At 39.4% G+C, this 23,546-nt stretch overlaps 1 protein-coding gene and 1 long non-coding RNA gene across 2 annotated transcripts; both read left to right on the top strand.

Moving 5' to 3' along the window:
* The first annotated feature begins 229 nt into the window (after nucleotides 1-229).
* On the top strand, nucleotides 230-10,367 carry LOC136714850 (uncharacterized). The gene is made up of 4 exons (XR_010805059.1): nucleotides 230-344; nucleotides 2,990-3,145; nucleotides 8,998-9,146; nucleotides 10,332-10,367. It is a non-coding gene; the product is annotated as an uncharacterized LOC136714850 (long non-coding RNA).
* A 7,706-nt stretch (nucleotides 10,368-18,073) lies between these two features.
* On the top strand, nucleotides 18,074-22,469 carry LOC136715010 (serine/threonine-protein kinase N2-like). Its single transcript, XM_066692675.1, has 11 exons — nucleotides 18,074-18,298; nucleotides 19,004-19,131; nucleotides 19,476-19,551; nucleotides 19,843-19,934; nucleotides 20,174-20,350; nucleotides 20,784-20,846; nucleotides 21,150-21,226; nucleotides 21,336-21,478; nucleotides 21,673-21,780; nucleotides 22,034-22,114; nucleotides 22,212-22,469. The coding sequence occupies exons 1-11, from the start codon at nucleotides 18,074-18,076 to the stop codon at nucleotides 22,416-22,418; spliced, it is 1,377 nt and encodes a 458-aa protein (XP_066548772.1). The 3' UTR covers nucleotides 22,419-22,469.
* Nucleotides 22,470-23,546: the final 1,077 nt, after the last annotated feature.

The raw sequence follows: 23,546 nt of genomic DNA, 5'->3' as shown, positions 1-23,546 counted from the left end.
TATTATATATATAAATATATATATATATATATTACACACACGCGTATGTGTGCCAGCTATTATATAAGCGAACATTTAAAAAAATTGAATTAAGTAGAAAAAGTAGAATTAACAAAGGAACTACTTTGTGCTTCTGACGCACCACACTCTCAAGCTGCCTACGCCGCTGCTGCCACCCGCTCCTGGACGCCATTTTGTGTCGCTGCGCTTAGGGAGCGCGTGTGTGCAGTCACGTGATTCTGATGACGCGCGAAATTCAGAAGGAGGCCGGGAGTGAAAAGCAAAATGGACGAGATGAAGGACAGTCCGTCCTGTACTAGTTTAGACGCTATTGCGAGAGAAAGGTATGAACAGAAAATCACAACAAATGTTGGGCGTGATCCTTAGGTTATGAAGAGGAGCGATTTTCCACTTGAATTGAAAGACTTGCCTGCTATCGAGGCGGTAGATACAAGCGACTGCCCTGTACTCCAGACATCCGTCTACTCAAGGAAACAAACACACGCATGCACACACATGGAGAGATACAACTTGTGCGTTAGTGGTTGGGTCCACGGTACCAAGGGGCTCCACAATGACTGTCGTTTGGTTTTCGCCGGGTGAGTGGCATTGATTTTTCTGTCCTGTGGATGAACCCAGCAAGACATTCAACGCTGCTGCGCCTCTCGGGGTTGGCGACCCGGTTGTTCACTAGCGTTCAGGTTAGACTTCTGCTCCCCAGTAAGTCCGGTCTGGGAACACTGTTCGGGACCCATTTCTGTTCAGTTTCTTTAGCATATATTTGGTTAAGAATGCATGGTTGTTCTTATTATTATCACAGACTAAATAGAAAAAACTCAACCGGTTTTCTTAGTCAGTCACAATGTTGGCTCCGTCCTCAGAACCGGTGTAGTACCGCGGGGCAGCGGATCAAGGGCCAGGCAAAGACGGGCCGTGGCCACAGGCAAGGAATCCAGGGAACACGGCACTAATCAAGGCCCAGTCAGTAAAGCTCAGCAATGTAGTACAAAACTTCACAGTGGCTGGGAGTGAGTGGAGGGTTTATATGTGGAGCTGAGAACCGGGATGGGAGGTGCAGAGGGTGACTGAACAAGTGCAAGGGTTGCAGGAATGATAATTGAATGATTGAAGAGCTGGCAGAAGTGACTGCTAAGGCAGCGTGATGGCGACATCTAGTGGGGAAAGTGGAAGCGCTGGATGGTAGCCGTGACTGATGCTCTGAATGCGGAAGACACTCCAGGTGAAAGCATGTTGGAAAGCCAGTTAGGTGTGTTGCCACAAAATGTGCCAGAATTGTACTTAAAAACCTGTCTGTTTACAACAGACATTGTAATTTGCACTGAAAAATGACAAGTCAGTTTCAGATATTGAGGTTTCTAGGATTGTGAGTTACAAATGGTAACTATACCATGCATGTTAATTTCCTTAGTGGCTTTTATCCATTACCAGCTTTCACAACTTGTGGGTTTCAAGTAATTTCTTTAAAAAACACTCCAGTTTCAGTTTAAGCCCCCCCCCCTGTTAAGAGCCTGGTTAAGTGATTAGCCATTGCTTAAATTGACTAGATTAAGTGATAGTTTCATAATTAGCTGTGAACAATTGACTAAATCTAGGTGTATTCTTTCTTCTATGAAAAGGCATGGAAAATGTCAGGGAAGAAACTCATACATTGCTGAGTTGTATCCAGTCAGTGTTGCCAAACCTGAGAAATTAAGAATTCAATTCAGTAAACACCATTATGACCTTGGGTGTAGATACTGCTGAAGATTTGAAATTCATAGAAGAGGAGGATCTGCTCACGGTTCTTAAACCAGTTCAGGCAAGAAAACTGATATCCAGCTGTACTGTGACATGTCAGTATGTCCCCTTTTGTTTTATGTAATTTGACATTTTTGATTGTTGCATTCTAAGTGGAATTGTATATTTCAGCATTCATCCTACAAATTATTTTACCTGCACTGAAAGGAAAGAATAAGTACAGTATGCTTTTAAGACAACAAATGTGTTATCTGCCCTTGCCTAAACCTTTCCTTGTCTGTTTTGCATTTTGTTTTGTGTAATGTCTAAATTAAGCTACTCATCAGTTAGTTGTCCCTCCCCCCCTGATATCAGTGTTTTCTGTTGTGGTTTATAGCCAACATGATTATTCTTGTTGTAATGTTTTAGTATATAACAATGAATTGTTCAAAGACCAATCTGTAAATGCACTTTAGGTTTATTTAAAAGTTTTGAAGTGACTACATGTATCTCCCTGTGTAAATTGTAGTAATCCTACATACGTACAAACATGTATATTTTGTTTATTAATATTTGGCCTATTTCTTAAATTGTAACGGTGACTCTTTGACTCCCTTGTTCATTCAGCTCCACTGACGAAGAGAGATTTATAAAGCTCCTCTTCTTCAAGCAGTACACCACAGAAGTGCAACTATGAAGGACTGTTACACCTATTATTCCCAGGGAAGGGATTTCTTGTGATGCATGCCAGTTGAAACCCAGTTGAGAGATTGACCCTTTCTATTTGAGATGACAGGCATGCTTATTCATTTCAAGGAACTTATGGGGAAACATTTTGAAGACACTCTGACAGAGACATTGTCATCTAAAGGGAAGAGACTTATTGCCTACATTAGAATAATTGGTAATGGAAAAAATAAAAAGGTAACTGAAGTAAACGCACTACTGGAAAATGCTGAAAAAGCAGTGAAAAGCAAGTTCCAGAAGTTCCAGGGACAATATTACTTATCCTTGCATACTTTCACAAAGATGACGGGCTGATGTTTCATGAGGCCAGTGACACTTGTTTAGGAGATGAAATACCTTCACCAAGTCTTCCAGTCTCACCTTGCATAATGTTTTGTGTTGAGTTATTTAACATACTGTATCATCTGAGGTGTCATATACTTATTCTGCTGTTCAAAATGTTCCTTAAGAAATGAACATGACCGTTCATGCAGAATATTAATTATTTTTATTCTTATCATCTCAGGAGTCTCTCTGTTGACAGCGACATGCTTCATGCTAAGCATTGACAGGATTGTTGTGAAGGAAAACAGTTTTCACTGTGATGATGGCATCCTACTACATCAATCTTCAACATCAAGTGCCCTGCAGAACTGGCATCAACGCTGGAATTCATACAGAGGTAACTTTGCAAAACAACTATGAAAGATGTAGTTTGTAATTTGTTGGCATTTTAATCAGGGGTGTAGGTTTGAATTCAAATGTGAGGGGGACAAATATTTTTCTGCAGGTAATACCTTTAGGTCAGGAATTTATTTCTAGATATAAAAGGTAATAGTACTATAGGCCTACATTATTATAACATGTATAAAATAGCCCAAAAGTAAATGTAAGATATCAATATGTTTGTGTATATTTAAAAACCAGGTTCATATGCTACATTCAGTAATTTTGATACATTACTAAATCAAAGTACAATAACTTACTTTTGATGACCTTTATTCAAATACTTTCTTTAAAATAATTATAAAAATGAATATACAACTTTATCAACTTTATCAACTTTTCTTTCCTTCTCTTCATTTTCTTACATCCTAACATTTTTCTTTATTAATTGAAAGCTCCAAACGCCAGTTTTCTTCGTTCATTTGTAGAGACAAACTGCTGGCAAATAGTTTTTCTGTCCAATCCATCCAACTTGTCCTGATGGACATGACAGACTGCTGCATGGTTTAAGTGGCTTTGCTTCATTGTACTTCGGAGCCAGGTCTTAAGCCGCCTTAAAGCACTGAAACTCCTCTCTGCTTCAGAGGAAGCAGGGACAACCAAAAGAAGTCTAACAAGTGCTTCTACTGGGCTGAAAAGACCACGGACCTCAGGCAGCTGGTCTCTGAGGATAGTTGCAGCTTCAGTACTTGTGCTATACTGGTGGTGAATTTGTAACATGGACAACTGCACATCAATCAATCTCTTGTTCAGCTCTGGGTACTGGTCCACCACAGTATTAACCTCTCCTGAGAGGAGAATCCTTGCAAGTTTGTCAAGCTCTTATAGGCAGGCCTGATTGAAGCGCTCATTCAGCTGCACATCCACAGTATCAAGCATCTTATAAAACTCAGCCTGGTAGTATTCCTGAGAAGATGTGGGAGAATAAGAAGCAGCATTTCCAGTGAAGTGCTTAGATGGATTCCAGATGTGAGGCATCTGAATTGATTGTAAATTGAACTTTCCAATCACCTCTGTTGCTCTGTCATATATCTGTTTAAATGTATCCTCTGACCTCTTTGCCTGTAATGTGTTCTTCACACACTCAACTGCAGCAAGCATTCCAGCCACTGCAGCTGTTCTCTTCTGTAAGCTGCTATTCAGGCACTCCAACTCCTCTGTGACCATAGAGGCTAAAAGGAGTCCCAGGACTGTGGTCCCTTTCTCAAAGTTCTCAAGAAGCCCTCTTGCTGTTGCTGTGTCTGAGCCATCAGATGTAGCAATCTGCTCCAAGCTGAACTCTACAGACTAAGGCTTATTACTGAGTGGATTGCTAATTTCCCCAATTGCCTATACAGACAGCCCAACTTGTGTATTCACTCTGGGCAATACATGTCAGAGATGATGATGTGCAGGCAGCCTGTGTGACAAGATTTATACAGTGAGGGCCACAATGGACATGCAGAGCAAGTGGCTGCTTTTCTCTTAGTATGGTTGGTGTTCCATCATATGTTTGTCCACGCAGACTTGAGATGGGCAAGTTAAGGTGCAGCAGGACATCCATAGCAACTTTTGCCAGGTTGTCTCCAGATATAATCCAACAAATGCTTTATGGGGGATCAGGTCATGATCCACACAACGGACACAGAATAACTCCTGTTGAGTTCCATCTGTTATAATCGAGTATTGCAACAGTGGTAGATTGAGGACTGTACTGGCAATATCTTTGACAATGCAGTTGGCCAATAAACACAGGATTTCATTCTGAACTTTTGTGCTTGAATAATCATGGCACTGTGTTGTCAACCATGTAGCAAGAACTAGGTCATCCTCAGATCTCATTTTCAGTGTTTGGTATAGATTTCCATCCTTGTCCTCATGGCCCCTGAGAGCTAAACTCTGTCTAATTAAAAGTTGCACAGTACCCACTATTTTTGAGAGGCATGATCTTGCTCTCTCTTGCTGGAGAGCTCTAACTGTGGACAGTTGGGTATCAACTGGACTTGTTTGATGACTGTGTATTCATGGCAACCTTGTGTGACTGGTGCTTGAATGTAAAGCAAATGTTTCTATTGCTCTTTTCCAGTTTCTGAATCAAGAGTTTACAAATGCAGCATCAGAGTTTTTTGCAAGTGGTGATTTCTGGCTTTTGAAAGCTTTTGTGGAATAGAAGCATAACACTCCATTCACACTAAGACTGTAGTGGAGCCACTGGAATTCTTTGAACCACCTCTCTTGAAAACAAAGAAGAAATCCCCGGTGATCATCCATGGCGAGGAGGTGGACATTGTAGACCAGTACAAATATCTTGGCACCATCTTCAATAGTACTCCGCTACCAGAAAAACTCCGCTACTGGAGAAAACACCATCAGCACCCTCCCTCCGCTCTCACAGGAGAAAACACATCGGCATCCCCCCCACACACACCCCGGAAATATTCTGCCTAGGGCCCCTACAGACTCTAGAATCTCTCTGTCCATGCTTCCCAATTCTAAATATTTAAAAGTATGAATAAATGTGTTTTAAACATTTCCTTGCGCTGTGTATTTGTATGAAATAATATGACCAGAATAAGTAATAATGTCCACTTATTAACGTAACATTTAATATAATAACTGCATGCAGCAGCCGCTCCTACCCCACTGAGGTTGAAGACATTTTGGTGTAACTATAATGAAACGAAAGAAAAGCCTGTTGTTGTGGTGGAAAATGAACCAGTATCGACTACCTGTCCTTGCAAGATTGGCTGAAGTGCATCTTTCTGTACCACCCTACAAAGTGAATGTATTTTCAGTGTTGATGGCGTCTATGGCAGAGTTGACTTGTGTGTTTTAACCACTAACTTGCTCACAAATCAGCTCTAGTACAGTTTTTGCAGTGGTCTAGTGTTTTTTGCAGGAAAGTGCCAGAAAGGCTGGTTTACACGCGTGAGAATAACACTTAAAACACTTCCATCCCGGAATCCATGGCTGTCATGTGACAACGTGTTCAAATTAAACCAGTAGATGTGCCTTGCAGCTTTAAAACTTTGTATTAGTGTTTTAATGGTAGGATTACAACACGATGTAAAGTATCTTAACGGTGCACAGCAGACCCACAGGATAGAAAACAATGATCATAGAAAAAAAAGCTTTGCCATTATTAACATAAAATACAACATTGCTAACAATGAAATGTCCATCAGCATCTTACTTTACCTTGAAATCTTACACTTTTATAATGCGGTCATTTAAGGATATAAGATTAATACTGTTTATATTTGGAATGGGCATGGTTTGTAATTTTTCCTAATTTTTACATCAGTTACTCGAGTGTTTGGGTGTGATCCTTCCTTCTGCTGGTTTTTGTTCCAAACGAGGTCTTAATTACTTAATTGAATGGTATATTGCTTTTTTTAGGTCAATTAAGGATTCAATTAAGCAATTAAAACCTCGGTTGGAACAAAAACCAGTAGGGCAGGGGGTACTCCAGGACCGGTTTGAAAACCACTGGACTACAGTGACCTCATTCATGAAGACAGCTTAATTTTGTTTGTGGATTTGTATAAAGCCTTTGTCACAGAAGCATGAGTTTGTTTAAAACACTGCAAGTTTTGGGGTTTTAAGTTATTAGGAGGCTTTTGATAGTATCAAAATAGATTTCTTCTGTATGTGGATTATTGTTAAATGTTAAAGAATTTGAATGATTTGCCTTAGAAGATTGTGAGTTAAGCAACATCTGTGACTGAAGAGCCAGTATGCTTTATATAAACTGTATAATGTTTTATATTAATAATAGTATGCAGACTGAGCAAATTTCAATAAGGTACATTTGTTATAATTTCCTGTCAATGATATAATGATCACATAGTGGAGAGAGAGTCCACAGCTGTTTGTTAAAAGTCTGTTAATTGGTTCCCCAGATTGGCAGGAAGTGTTTTAGTTAATGATTGGTTGACAGTTGCTAATGATGACCGTGGGATCGGACCTCTCCCAGTACATCAAGGGAAGCCATCTGGTTTCTGCATCCCTCAACTTCCACCAGGAAGACAACCTCTTTGCAAAGGTCCGCGACCTGACCTTGGGGCAACGCTTCTTGGAAGCATGTGACTGACCCTGCCCACAGAACCATGCGTCATGCATTGTATAAAAGGCTGTTAAATTGTGTTGTTCAGAGAGACTCTGCTGAGGTGGAGAGCTTCCAGGCCGGGCATGTTAAATAAATACTGTATCCTCTGTGCTTCAAGACATAAATTCTTTACTGGGCTTTTCAGTGACATTCCTATTAAAAGGTGATTACACATTTTAATTCCAAGATATGTTAAGATCTGGAAGAAAGAAGTAGTCTGAACTTCATGCCCATTATAGAAAAAAATAATAATTGTAATTCTTGGTTTGTGATATATATAGCATGAGGGGGGGTTCCTGTCATGTCTACATTTCACCACCAGAGGTCTTAGTTTTCCCCAGTGTTATGTCTCCCCTGTCTCTTTCATTCCTCTTCACCTCATTATTGAATTATTGCCCCTTGTTCCCCAATCCATTAGCACACCTGTTCCTCATTTCCTTGCTTCACCTGCTTCCTGTATATATACCCCTTTGTTCTCTGTGAAGTCTTGCCTTCTCTAGGAGTTTGCTTTTCTGAATGTTTAGTTCTGTAGAGCGCTCTGTGTTTTGATCATCGCTCTTTGGATTACCTAGTTAGTGTTGTTTGTCTGATCCCATGACCTACACTGTACTGTTCACCGGCCCTTGACCTCCTGCTAGCCTGATCTGCCTTGTCGCTGCGCACCTGGGTTCACTAACCCATCACGAACAAGGGATTTATCTGTATCAGACCGTGTTCTATTATGGAAGAATGAAGGAATATCTAGATCAGTTATGTATTCACTAGATTTATCTTTCGGAAGGTTGGTGATATTGAATTCTTATGTAATTTTGATGTGAATAAAATCCCTGTTAAACTTGCTACTGTTCATAAACGGGTACAATTGACTTGGAAATGAATATATAAACATAATTATTAAATTAAAATATAATTATTTAATTACTCAGAATTCTTCAATGCATTTAAAAATCCAGTTAATTTGCAATAGTTTTTGTTGCAATTCCCAGAGGGACTTTATTACTGTTAAGATTATATAAGGAGGTTTGCCAGCTAGAGACTGTTGTTCAGACATCATCCTTATTGCTGGAGGACGTGGATATTTTAAATAGGAAATGTGACATTAAACAAACTAGGAAATGATGTATTTCTATTCCCCCTGCAACATTTTACTGGAATGCAATTTTTAAAAATATAAACTGATTTAGTTTTTTTAAGATTTCTGTTAGGTATCATCTCGCCAATGAAGTTAAAGAAGTTTCTTCCAAAACAATTCATAGGATTTATCCTGTTATAAGATGTTTTAGCAAAATTTCAAGTAGAAATGGTTGAAAAGACCTGAAGTGGCCCACAATGCTGTTACCGGTGTTTGTGGACGGACAGGATAGAGGGGTGTGCTGTAAATGTTGGGCTCAGGTCAAACAATATAATGGCAAATGTAATTAATTAACTCAGTCTCTTCCAATCAAGACTATTCCTAGAATGGATGCTCTAACTATAGTATGAGTATTTCTTTCTTTTACATGTCCTGGACCCACAACAAGGGAGCAGGAACAGACTACTCTTGCTTATTATGCGATCAATGGGTACAAGCCATTTCTGGACGCCTTTTGTCTGATTTGTATGTGTTGTCTGTTGTCTGTCCTAGGAACTGTCCTATATTAGAGATTACACAATCAACACTAAATATGCATAATGTTTCTTTGTAACTTCTGTTTTGAATGTTTATTGTTTTTGCGTATCAGATTCTGTGCAATGGTTGCAATCACGATTGTCAAACCTGAACTGATACCATCGAGTGCAGCCCATGCAGACTGTCAGGAGCCACAAGCAAGACGTGTGTACGGACGGGGATATGCAGAACGGATAGCATGACCTTCAGCTTCGGGACTCTGTGAGTTAGCAAAGGCAACAAGCAGCACAATAGTGGCAATTTAAACATACTGACAAAACAAGCAGGTCAGCCAATAATGGGGAGCAAGCATGTAAGAATGCCTATGAGGATTTAAAAACTTGCAACTAACCGAGATCCTTAAAAGCTTTTTAAAATAGGTGAATTTTAAGACATTTCTGGAAGCTTCAGCTGCGAGGCATGTCTACAGAAAGCTCTGTCACCTGACATGTTTTGAGGTTACAACGGGGCTGCTGAAGAAATCAGGAGCTTTTACATCATTTAGAAATATGTAAAAAATTAAATAATAAAGATTTCACTCAGACTACCCTCACCATAAAGACACAAATGCAGAGAGCATGTTTCAGTGTGTTTATTTGAAGTTGCAAATCTTTGTAAGTAATGTAAGTCTCCTTTTTGTTGTTTATCTGTGCTTACCCATTTCCTAGGAGAATTCTAGCTACATCAGTAGGCACCATTCATCCCCAGCTCCTCCGCGATAGCTTGTTATATATTGTCTGTCTATATTTATTTGGTTTGTTGTACAGTTATTTGCGGTTAGACACGCAGATAAGCTTTTCCACCAATCCAGGTCTTCCTCTCCTGTTTCATTGGTCATGTCACTTTTAGTGCACGTAAAATATAAGAAAGTTTACAAATGAGAGGAGGCCATTCAACCCATCTAATCAATCAATCGATAGAATCAAACTAATTTCACCGTCGTATGACAATCATGGACTGACTGTGCAAGGTGGAATAGGGAATATGCACACGCTCTTTTCAGCCTGCCAGACAGCCCCCAGGGTAAATAAGTGCCACACTCCCTCAGGGAAGGAGATGGGCTCCCCACTGCAGTCTCACACCCCAGCAGTAGAGATCAGAGGACAGCACTCACAGCCAGGCTGCTCCCGATGTCAGAGCATAAGTTTGAGGCACTTTTGCTTTTTTGCAGTCAATGGCAGGGCTGTGGTCAGAGATAATGACCTGCAGGAAGAGCACTGATCTGAAAAATGAAATTGGTGTGAAGGACAGAACTTAAGAACAAACCCCCCATTTGTGTCTGATCTTTTTCAAATGAAACAAATCAGTGGCTGATGGAAGACCAGTGGGGTCAATGTGTTTGACTCCTCACGGGCTGTGTTTAATAACTGTGGCCCCTGTGTCTCCCCATCTGTGTCTCTCCTGCAGCAGCGGAGCTGCACTTGTCTCCTCAGAGGCCTCCCCCACCGGGCTCTGGACCTCCTCCTTCAGAGCTCCGTCCAGGACTGCCTGCACCGTTATTTCAAGGTCAGTCTCAGGGATGGCTGCTGCTGCTGGAGGAGGCTGTATTTTTAAGATTTTTTTCATGATAAAAATTTCTCACCTCAACAGTGCGGAGTGTGTTGTGTAGATGAGTGGAAAAAATGAAGGCTCTGACACACCAAAATGTGAATAAAGCTCAAGGGGGTGTGGACTGTCTACAGGCCCTGAATGTATTCACTAGAAAGGCTTTTTCCAATGTTAAAATAGATTTTGCATTTATTTTTGAAGATCTGTCTCTTGCAGCTTTCAACCTGTATTTATCATAAAATGTCCTCTTTAAATGCCATTCCCTGGAAACCCACAAACCACATGACCTCAGAATTATTCCTAAATCTACATGGCCACAAAGCCTGATATGACAGACACTCATACAGTCCTTACAAACTGCTTACTGGACATTAAGACATGGATGCAACACAACTCTTATCTTTTTCTAGACTTGTAGCACCCTGGGTGTGAGAAGAGCACATTATCAATAAAATGCATTAAAATATCCACCGACAATTAGTGATGTGACACTTGAAGCAGGCTTCACGAAGCAGTATCGACACTTCTGGTTTAAACAAGCATGTCTCTCTTTACTTCCCAATATAGTCTTTGCCCTCTGTTATATAAACCATCACTTTCCCAGGTGCACAATATCTGTCATAAACAAAATGTAGGCGATACTCTATATCAGCATCACTTGGATCATCACACAACCACATCCCTAAATATATGAACAGGAAATACATGTAACTGTTGACTATATCTAGGCTATATGAAATGTAGACTATGCTTATAGTTAATTGCATTTATTTGGCGTGGCTACTTAACATACGACATTAATCAGGTAAATGTGACTGCCTACTCTAAATTCATCATCTAGTCTTGAGTCTTTATATTGATCACAGAGAAACTATTACATAATGTTACTTATACCTTGCTGACAAAGCAGGTTTAATGACCGAATATTTGTGGACATGATGACGATGGGTTCATTTGTATATTGCCTGGCTGATGTCCGAGGACTATTGTCTTTCCAGTCACTCGATACAGTCGCAATACCATGTATTGAGCAGCTGATGTCACTATGGAGAGCATGTGTCCAGTGCTTCGAAGCAGTGCACGCATGGTAACGCTTTATTTGAACACCCCTCTATGTAGCCTACATAAAGGCTACATAACACAGCCATAATACATTCATAACCAGCCATAACCATTTTCCAACTGACATAACAGGCACATAAGTATTCACAACACTGATTGTAGCATTCCCTATGAAATGTTTGACATAACCATGCATGCCACATGTCATAAAATGATTCGTCCTGATTTTGGGGGTAAAGCGTCATAATGCAGGTATAAATACATACAAGACATAATGTTATAACACTCTGCTATGAAACATGGGACATAACATCTTGCCATAGGACACCAAAGAAAATTGTAGATTTCAATTGAAGAAAATGTATGCACAGCTTGGTACATATTGTTCTCATCATAATTAATATTGTGTTCTGTTCATTGTGGACCTAAATGGATTATTGATGTACATCTGTATCTTATTGTTTGATCATGTCACTGTTTTCTTATTTTAAAATAAATATATACCTTTGTAGCTCAAATGAAGGACCATGTCAATCTTTTACTTGCTGCTCTTTTTTGTGCTGCTTAAATGGAAGTAAGCTACTCATTTCAGTATGTAGATTAAGTATATTCAATAAACCAGGACATTAACATGTATTATAACACTGGTATAAGGTGCTGCAAGAGTTATAACACTCACATTACATTGCTATGAAGGATTTTGTGCAATTCAAATAAAGTGACATAAGTATTATAGGTCGTATCACTTTCATAAACCCTTCTTCCTGTGTTATTTGCTTGAATACAGAGTAATAACACACTCAACACAAATGACAGTAAACAGCTTTATTACAAAATAAAAAGGCTAGTTTGCCATAGGGAAATGTACAGCTTGACCTTTTCTGTCAATGTAAAAAATACAACCAAAAATATACATATATAGATTTACATGTTGCTGTATTTCTTAGATACATTCAGTTTTGTGTGTAGGTGTGTCCTCATATTTAAAACAAACAAACAGAAAAGATTCTGTAGGTCAGAGTCACTGCACTTTTAATCAAACCTCACAAATGTTTGATCAATGTTTTTCTTTTCTTCTTTTAAAGTAAGATAAGTTAAACACTCAGAATTTGAACCTTTTCACATCATGGAAAAGTCTGCCTAGAACACCATTTGATGTCTTCTGCCTAACCAATGACTCCACTCAATTATTTTTAAATGTCGTCGAGGTTCTTTGTGAGGTTCCCTCGATGGCGCCATACCTCCAACTTAAAGGTTTGTGTATACATATATACACTCACCTAAAGGATTATTAGGAACACCTGTTCAATTTCTCATTAATGCAATTATCTAACCAACCAATCACATGGCAGTTGCTTCACTGCATTTAGGGGTGTGGTCCTGGTCAAGACAATCTCCTGAACTCCAAACTGAATGTCTGAATGGGAAAGAAAGGTGATTTAAGCAATTTTGAGCGTGGCATGGTTGTTGGTGCCACACGGGCCGGTCTGAGTATTTCACAATCTGCTCAGTTACTGAGATTTTCACGCACAACCATTTCTAGGGTTTACAAAGAATGGTGTGAAAAGGGAAAAACATCCAGTATGCGGCAGTCCTGTGGGCGAAAATGCCTTGTTGATGCTAGAGGTCAGAGGAGAATGGGCCGACTGATTCAAGCTGATAGAAGAGCAACCTTGACTGAAATAACCACTCGTTACAACCGAGGTATGCAGCAAAGCATTTGTGAAGCCACAACATGTACAACCTTGAGGCGGATGGGCTACAACAGCAGAAGACCCCACCGGGTACCACTCATCTCCACTACAAATAGGAGAAAGAGGCTACAATTTGCACAAGCTCACCAAAATTGGACAGTTGAAGACTGGAAAAATGTTGCCTGGTCTGATGAGTCTCGATTTCTGTTGAGACATTCAGATGGTAGAGTCAGAATTTGGCGTAAACAGAATGAGAACATGGATCCATCATGCCTTGTTACCACTGTGCAGGCTGGTGGTGGTGGTGTAATGGTGTGGGGGATGTTTTCTTGGCACACTTTAGGCCCCTTAGTGTCAATTGGGCATCGTTTAAATGCCACGGCCTACCTGAGCATTGTTTCTGACCATGTCCATCCCTTTATGACCACCATGTACCCATCCTCTGATGGCTACTTCCAGCAGGATAATACACCATGTCACAAAGGTCGAATCATTTCAAATTGGTTTCTTGAACATGACAATGAGTTCACTGTACTAAACTGGCCCCCACAGTCACCAGATCTCAACCCAATAGAGCATCTTTGGGATGTGGTGGAACGGGAGCTTCGTGCCCTGGATGTGCATCCCACAAATCTCCATCAACTGCAAGATGCTATCCTATCAATATGGGCCAACATTTCTAAAGAATGCTTTCAGCACCTTGTTGAATCAATGCCACGTAGAATTAAGGCAGTTCTGAAGGTGAAAGGGGGTCAAACACAGTATTAGTATGGTGTTCCTAATAATCCTTTAGGTGAGTGTATATATACACAGTGAGGGAATAAAGTATCTGATCCCCTGCTGATTTTGTACGTTTGCCCACTGACAAAGAAATGATCAGTCTATAATTTTAATGGTAGGTGTATTTTAACAGTGAGAGACAGAATAACACCAAAAAAATCCAGAAAAATGCATTTCAAAAAAGTTATAAATGGATTTGCATGTTAATGAGGGAAATTCGCAAGGCATTATAAGTCTCTCACTGTTAAAATACACCTACCATTAAAATTATAGACATTTACTCATATATATATATATATATATATATATATATATATATATATATGGGTCAGTGATGAATAAGGATTTTAAAATGGTAAAAAAAACAAAAAACAGTTTAAAATACAAATTAAAGCTCTTCATTATAATGTTATGCATATATTTCAAAGGTTTATTTCTGAAAATAATTTATACTTTTGTATTATAAATCATTATTTCTAGTATCAAAAATGTCATACCGGATAACATAGATAGATTTGCAAATTATTTGACTTTAGTTTTTTGTCAGCATAGAGTGAGTTATGAGTATTCATATGCATCTCAACAAACATATTCAGCCCAGAAAAAAACAAAAAACACAATCTCACAAATGTGGGCTTTTCTATTGACAGCGGCACATTTTGTGAAGTTAGTCACTCAAAACATAACGCTGAATAGTGGAAAATGCTGGGAAATGTCTAAAAATGCTTTCTAGTAAAAATTATATCATTATTGTTACTGACTTCTGTATTTTTACAAGAATATTCAGTGTTGTCCTACCTGACTGATATTGTTACTCAGAATGACATACTGTGAGATTTCATATGGGATGATATCTCAAGATAGTCTCAGCAACAAAGATGTAGTTAAAAAATAATTCTATATTTAACTGAGAGTGAGAGTTACTAAATGTATAATTTATTTAAATTAACAGCAAATAATCAGAGGTGAGCAATACATTTCCACTCAAGGCATATTTGATAAAACCATAGCAGTAAAACATTTTAAGATTTCAAAACATTAATTTAATAATTTTCAGCACATTAAGTATTTTTAGGTTATACAACAAACATGTAAACATTTGTGATGTAAAAACAAATTGCGACAACAATGTTCTAAGTCATTAATGACATGAAGTCAATTCAGTAATATTTCAACAGATTAAAAAGTATATTGAACATTTTGATATCATACCATATTAAATATATAGGAATTATGCTATTTTTGATCTTGGATTTTTATATTCTCTTAAAACTTGCAAATGACTTCATGGCATAAACATAAATTAAAACAAAACAATAATGACCATGTTGCCATCTTGTTTCTTATTTAAGGACATCCACACAAAATATGTACATTAAAACTACAGAAATAATGTTATAAATATTTAATTGTTATTTAAACAACATGACAATGTAAATGTGATGCCTACATGCTTAATAATACTCCTAAAAACAATACAAGTATAAGTAAGTCACTCCAGATAATGAGTGATATTGTTAGATAACAGAAAGTGATCATTTCCTGCTATGACAAAATACAAGTTTTAACTTATGAATCAGGCAATTACTTGACAATTTATATAAATGTATTACTATGACCTACAACTATTCAATGCCATCTTTCACAAATAAATATACATATCAAAAAACTATATTATAAATGATTTTTAAGTGTTGCCCTGTATGACACAGAATTTTGTACCCTAGTGCACCAGTGATCGAAAAGGTCAAATTATCAACATTTTAGGAGAGACTTACAAAAACTTTCTGCACAGCCTGGGGGTCCTTCATCATCTTCTAAATGATAATGTCCATCACATGGCCAGCAAAATGCAATGATGTAAAAATGCTCCTGAGTGTCTGTTGTCCGGAATGACAAATCCCAATATGGGGACAAAAGTATCTTTCATGTAAAAATTAAATGAAATTAAGAGTCTTTGCAATATTTTTATACAACAATGCAAACACTCACACAATTATGTCCAACTGTTAGATCTAAGGTTTTATAGTTTTCTTAATTCGTTTTTGTAATTTGTAATTGTAGTTTTTGAATTTTCATTTTAGGTGTGGACAGTATGACATTTTGGATGATCCTAACATTTTAAATACTCGTGAAAAATACTCCAATCAGTGAATAAAGATAGGAGTGTTGAGACATATTATTTAATAACAAATAAATACATCTAATATTTGTAATATGCTTGGGACTCCAGAATGCATGTGTCACGTCATTGACCCATATATTGCTGTATGTTTGTATTGCTGTACATTGTGTCCATTGCCACATAAACAATGCATTGATGAAGTATAATGTTGATGGCTGGGTTTAAAGCGTATTTCCACAGTCGTGTTGAGGTGCTTTGTGTGTATTTAGCGACAGTTCACAGTATATGGACTCTTACACTGCTAACACAATCACCGGTATCTGGTGTCCAATCCAGTGTGTACTTCACCATACACTGAATGTGATTTGTTTGCATCTTTGGAAAGCAAATGATTAATGGATCATAATAACTCAATCAATAAAAGCCTGGTCTATTATCTTTCCAGGCTCTTCTTACCCTGCGTGTGTCCGCGGTGTCTCTTTACTGATGATTATTAATACAAACGCTGGTCTAATTGACGCCGCGGCTCCTCGCAGTTATTTGGATTAAACGCCAGGCGTGTTAATTGACGTTTTACGGCACGGGTAGTCAATTACTTTTTGCCAGGGTGCAAATGTCTTGGTCAAGGTATAGTCAAGGTCCAGACACCAGGGATACACCTCCAACACACACACACACACACATATTTATTACTTTCATTTGACAAAGTGCAAAATAAAACGTTTACATAGATGTGCATATAAGTATTACAGCGCTTTCAGACCACTTGTATTGTTTTAATGTGTTAAAGATTACTGTAGGCAGATAGATCAACTTTCAAGCATTTCGTGTCTTATTACATTCAAGTCTTAACACTTCCCTTGATCACTGTCTGTTCAAAATTAATGCTGCAAAATGAGGATTGAGGAATTCATTTCGAAGTCAATAAACTCGCCTCAAAATCTCCATGCGATCCATGAAATCAGGCGGATTTGGACTCAAACACATCTTTGCTTCACAACCACATACAGCAGCGAAATATCCCATTTGAACCGCCATTATACTGCAGACGAGGCGCGCTTTCTCGTCAACCAGCTGTTTCGGTGCAGCTGTGATTGTATCGGCTGAGGCGCCGTTTTCTATTCGTGCGCCGCTACAAATATGCGACCTCATTGAAAGCAGCCGCTTCCAGCCCTGATGGAGGAGTTTCTGGTGAACAAGCTGTGGCACCGTGAGCCCCCAGCCCCCCTGCCTGCTCGTGTGCGCACTTTTATATTTTGGACGCGAGGTTGAAATATGTCCACAGGTCAGACGATCCGCAGTTTAGCTGTTTAATTATAGAAATCAGGAAAACAAACCCAGTACCTGTGCTTGACGAGTACAAAGTGCCGCTCTTGCCCCAGTCCGGACCGGGAACCTGCGAGCAATCAGCCATGGGACATCCCATAATACTAACGTCCTACTGGCTAATAACCAGGAAGGGCTGCTACTGGGTTCCACACAATAACAAGCACTGAGTGCAACAAACCTCCATAACAATACATTTCAAATAATAATAATAATCATCATCATCATCATAATGATCATTATATATATATATATATATATATATATATATATATATATATATATATATATATGTATATACATTTTCCCCATTGCCTGCAATTAATTAACATGAATGACAAATATGCGTACATTAATATTTGTATATAAAGCAGGGTCTGCGCAGTCAACTGTAACCATGGAGACGTTAAACAGACATACTTTGCTGGCTTGCACGGCACGCGCGTCATCCCATTGTGACGTCACAGGGACTCCAGAACCTTGAACGGCTCTGCTTGTGCCAAAGCCTTCATTATTGAGAAGAGCTCACAGACAGTGCACATCCCTTGACATTGTGGAAGCCACCTGGCAAGAGTGAATCTCTTGGCCAACAGGTGCAACTGCTTGCAGACAAGATGGGATTGAAGGCGATCTTGAGGAAGTCCTACGTGTATCCTGTGGTGCTGGCACTCATGCTATGGAGGCGCTTCACCTCTCGCCCGGAAAAGCCCGATGCTGGTGGGCAGGTAGAGGAAGGCGCTGGAGAGGGTCTGCCTGAGGCACAGGGCCTCACTGCCGCCTCCATGCACGACATCTCACCGGCGACCAGCACGACGGCCGTGGAAAGACCGAGTCAGAAGGTAAAGCAAATGAACCAGGTGGAAAAGCACATTTATAGCAGAAATTCATGTGCCGGCGCCAGAGTTGGGGGGAGGCGTCAGTAATAACAATGTAACAACACTGCATTTCTTAATAACAAGTTCATGTAATGCGTTAGAGTTTTAATTTGAGTGATAATATTACAGTTTCTCTAGCAAACGCATGGGTGTTTTGATGCTATATTATATGTTCTCCATGTGAATGATGAGGTGTTTAAATCGGAAGTAGCTGTAAAGCCAACAAGACTCATTTACTCATGTGCGCCATATCAAAATCAGCATGTAATGTAATATATGACTTTTTATCAGTAACGAGCCCTACACAGCGGTGGCTGCGCCGATGGCAGAGGTGCCGGGCCAAGCATGTTTCAAAGCAAATGGATATTCTAACTTACTTTTATGCAGACATTTTACAATCAGGAGTCATTTGCTTTACTGCTGTTTCACTATTCAAAGCCCTACACAGGCTTCTAATTAGTTTCAAGTGTGTTTGAAGTGATTATAGAGATCAGGCAATATAAATGACCCTGTGAATTGACCATTACATTGGCCAATAACTATATATGTATCTATGTATGCATTTTATTTTGAAATAATATTCGTCAGTAATATCCCTAGGGAACAGAACTTTTCTAGGGCCACAGTTTTGTTGTTCCTCCTCTCAACATGAAAGTGCTCAATTTGCAGGATGTAGTGGTGACTGACATCCCGACTGACAGAAGTAGTGATGTGGCAAAACCAGACGCCCACCGTCGAGAGGAGATTGACGTTCCAGAGCCGGGGAGCTTAGCTGTTCCATCATCTACATATATGAGGTACTTTTTAACATTTTACTCCATTGTGAAACTTCCTAAAATACAAGAATGATAGGATATTATATATTATTGGTGCATCTTAAATTAAATTAGCACTTCAATCTCATAAATGTTGCATAAGATAGTGACTGGAGTGCAGTACACCTCATGGATTTGGTAAGAGCTCTTGGAGAATGCAAAATACATTGAAGACGTTCCTGTGATTTTACAATAAATTCTGAATGTCCATCTATGATAATGCAATATGTCAGGAGTTACGACACAGTAACTCTTTGGATTATTGAATTAAGTGAATTGTCCTTTATTTTTGCAACTGACTATTCTCCCCCCTCTCTCTTCTGCAGGGGGCAGCGGCTTCTGGGTTCTGGTGTCAAGAACTACAAATCTGTTGCCGTGCTGGGGCATGGCACTTTTGGGAAGGTAAATCCCAGTAATCAGAGTTATCATGGTTATAATGTGGGGCAGAACCAACGATCAGTAATTTAATAGGAAATGTGGAGAATAGATATTTGCATGACACTAGATTCCTAAGAAATCTGTGTGGACAATTTTGAAATTATTTGCACTTTTTAACCTTTAACACAAGCATTGCGTGTGACTTATTAAAGTGCAGCATTAGGAAGGATGTGTTACTAAATGCTTGTGTTGTGAATGTAGATCTTGGGGTTGAGAGTGGAGTTTGACCATCTTGATTCTGTGTTGCTCTCATAGGTGCTGCTTGCTGAGGACAAAGATAGATCCAAAATGGTGGCCATTAAGGCACTGAAAAAAGGAGATATTGTAATCCTTGGTAATGTTGAGAGGTAAGGCTTCATTTTGACTCTAGTGAAGCTGCTGGGTTTGAAAGCAGACCAATGATGGATAAATCTAGTCAAGTGTTTTTGTGGAATACACCAATGCACTGCATTAGCAAGGTCTTATTTGACTTTTTTACTTTCTTACTATGCAGGAAAGTCAGCATTTTGTTGCAGCTGCAGGATTATTCACCAATGCTGTTTATAAATGTATATTCACATGCTATCTGTCTTTTGTCTCGCTTCAGCGTCATGTGTGAAAGGAGGATTTTGGAGACCGTCAGCAGTGTCCGGCACCCCTTTTTGGTGAACCTCCTGTCCTGCTTCCAGACGCAAGTTCACATCTGTTTCGTTATGGAGTTTGCGGCAGGGGGAAACCTCTCAACACACATGCAGGCAGCCAGGTTTAAGGAGCCCAGGGCCATGTAAGTGAAACTTTGAGTCGTGTGACGTGTGCAGAATCGTCCATCTTGGTAGATAAGCTCGCTCTGCCCGCAGTAGTGATGTCATGCCTGAGGTGTGTTTCAGGACTGTGTACCTATATGGTCAGACATTATTGCAGGTTATGATTCCTAAACATCAGCACACAACCTCCAAATAACAAAACTAAGTACAACTAAATAATATGATCATTATCACAAAAGGAATGCAGATGCACTTTTAAAAAATGACCAAATTGGCAGTTTGTGGTGTTTGTATTTTGTGTTTAAATCGGATAACATGGATTGCTGGAGTTCCTGCATTGACAGGAAATTGGCTGGTTTGGCTCATTGACATTTGAGTGCAATCCGAGCTTAAGAACCAAAGAGGAAAACTATTTTAACTCCTTTCTTTGTTGTTGATCTTTTTCTTGAACAGATTTTATGCGGCTTGCGTGGTGCTGGGCTTGGAATTCCTGCACGAGCGCAGAATAGTGTACAGGTAAGTTATCACACATCAGCAATTTCTAGAAGCAAAAAATCTACAGTCTCACTGAGATCAAGCCTAAACTATTCACACATTTAATGTAATTTCTATTAGATTGTGTACATGATTTATTGTGATGCTCACAAATCCTCATAATAGACGTCATGTCCTAAAATCAGTGTACACATGTACCTGAATACAAAAAGTTTGAGAAATGTATGTGTCCTTTAATGGTTGACAGTGAAATAGTTCTTGTGTTTCTGGCAAGTTCTCTCTATATCCGGCAGTCCAAGTGATTATACTGTGTTTTTATTTCAGGGATTTGAAGCCAGATAACTTGGTGCTGGACTCAGAGGGCTTTCTGAAAATTGCAGACTTTGGGCTCTGCAAGGAAGGTACAAAAAAAAATTTGTATTTGTTTCCTAGTTTAGCAGTTTATGTATAATTTACATTGGTACTACAATGTGTTTTTTTTCCCTGACTCCTCTTCATTATTCTTGCTAGGCATCGGTTTCGGAGATCACACCAGTTCACCTTGCGGCACTCCCTCGTATTTCGCTCCAGAAGTCCTGACCCAAGCATCTTACACCCGGGCAGTGGACTGGTGGGGCCTGGGTGTGCTCATCTTTCATATGCTGGTTGGCAGGGTGGGTATTCTTAACAGTTATTGCAGCGATGAATAAGACATGTCTAAGGTGTGAATTTACCATTTTTTTGTGTAGTATACAATTTTTGTGTCTGTGTGGTTTTTGCATCCCTGGGCTCAGAATGTGAATATTCAAAGGTCTGGTCTGGAGTATCCCTTTAATGTGCTCTCATCCCTCTCTCCTTGTGCCCGTAGCCTCCTTTCCGCGGTGACGATGGAGAGCAGTTGTTTCGGAATATTGTTGAGGCTGAAGTGCGATATCCTTGGTTCGTCTCTTCAAAGGCCACCTCCATAATGAAAGAGGTCTGTATGCCAGGGTTGTTCTTTAAGTTCTTGCCTCCAGTTTGTCTCTCTGTATCCTAAATGTTAATGTCAATGTTATGGAATTGGAGCAATACCCAGTGACTGTGTAGCAGTGGAGTGAGGTTCCAAACCACAACGCAAACTCACTCACTGTACTTCCAACTATGGGAACTTATTTTTAACATCATGTTTCAACTTGAAGTACATTAATGGAAAATAACGTGGTCTCCTTCTTGTTTTAAATCCTCTGCAGCTTCTGCATAAAACTCCAGCCGAGCGCCTTGGGTCAGGTGAAGGGGATGCTGCAGAGGTGAAGAAGCATCCCTACTTCTCGGTACGTTGGCGCACCCATCTGTTTTATAACCACTCTTTCACATGAAGGTGGCACCACCTTATCATGACCGTCCTTTCATTCTTCTGTCTCGTTTCAGAGAGTGGATTGGAATGGGCTGCTGGAAAGGAAGGTGAAGCCTCCTTTCATCCCTACCATCAGAGGGCACAAGGATGTCAGGAATTTCAGCAGCGCATACCTGTCAGAAAATATACCAGTCCTGACTCCACCTCAGCAGCCCATCATACTCACCGAGGAGGAGGAGGAGAACTTCTGTGACTTTGGATACACAGCAACATGGTGTTAGCCTTCATGTAGCTGATGCGGGTCAGAGCTCCACGCCCTGGGATTCGAGCCACACACCACCGGCGCTCCTCCGAGCGCTCCGCACCGCAGCGGCTCCAGCGCAGTACAGCGTTAAGCCCTCTATGCCAAAAGGCCGGGCCCCCTACCGTGGGAGGCTTAACACTGTACTACTTTTACCGAGGGGTTACGTCACTTTGTAACGGGCTCATTATAGTATAGTATAGCAGAAAAAAACTAGAAACAGGAAATTAGATACCATGTGAGCAGTAAACATCTTTAGCAGGAACTAATTACTTCACAAGACATTCCACATGCATTTACTTTTCATAAATTCATTACACTATGTAATACAATTTTTGTTCCTGGGTAGTAAGTGTTATTTCCTAATTTCTTATGCCTCAAAGGAATAGAAAATGACTATTATTCCCCACAAACTTTGCTTTTGTGACCAGGACAGTGATATTTTGAAATGTAACTATTTCCAATGAGAAAACAGGCAAATTTGTGTCTTTTCGTTCACATAAAGTCAGAAAATAACAACATATGAATCCAAACTAACATGTATTTATACTAAAGCAATACAAAAATGAGTACAAAAGATTTAGAAGTCAGTCGTTTTTTGAGTTTTAGGATTATACTGCAAAGACACAAATTTGCCCGTTTTGTCAAAGTTTCATATTTTGAAATGTAACTATTTCCAATGACAAAACGGGCAAATTTGCGTCTTTTCGTTCACATAAAGTCAGGAAAAAACAATGTATGAATCCAAACTAACATGTATTTATACTAAAGCAATACAAAAATAACTACAATAAATTTAGAAGTCAGTCGTTTTTCGAGATTTACGATTATACTGTAAAGACATAAATTCGCCCATTTTCTCAAAGTTTCATATTTTTAAATGTAACAATTTCCAGTGAAAAAACGGGCGAACAGGGTCTTTACAGTATAATCCTAAATCTCGAAAAATGACTGACTTCTAAATCTTTTGGAGTAATTTATTTCTGACTTTATGTGAACGAAACGCCCGTTTTCTCATTGGAAAGAATTACATTTCAAAATATCACTGTCCTGGTCACAATAGCAAAGTTTGTGGGGAATAATAGCCATTTTCTATTCTTTTGAGGCA

The sequence above is a fragment of the Amia ocellicauda genome, chromosome 19, assembly GCF_036373705.1.
Source record: "Amia ocellicauda isolate fAmiCal2 chromosome 19, fAmiCal2.hap1, whole genome shotgun sequence".
Taxonomy (NCBI): domain Eukaryota; kingdom Metazoa; phylum Chordata; class Actinopteri; order Amiiformes; family Amiidae; genus Amia; species Amia ocellicauda.
Note: the sequence above shows the minus strand (reverse complement) of the source record. Positions and strands in the feature narration are given on the sequence as shown.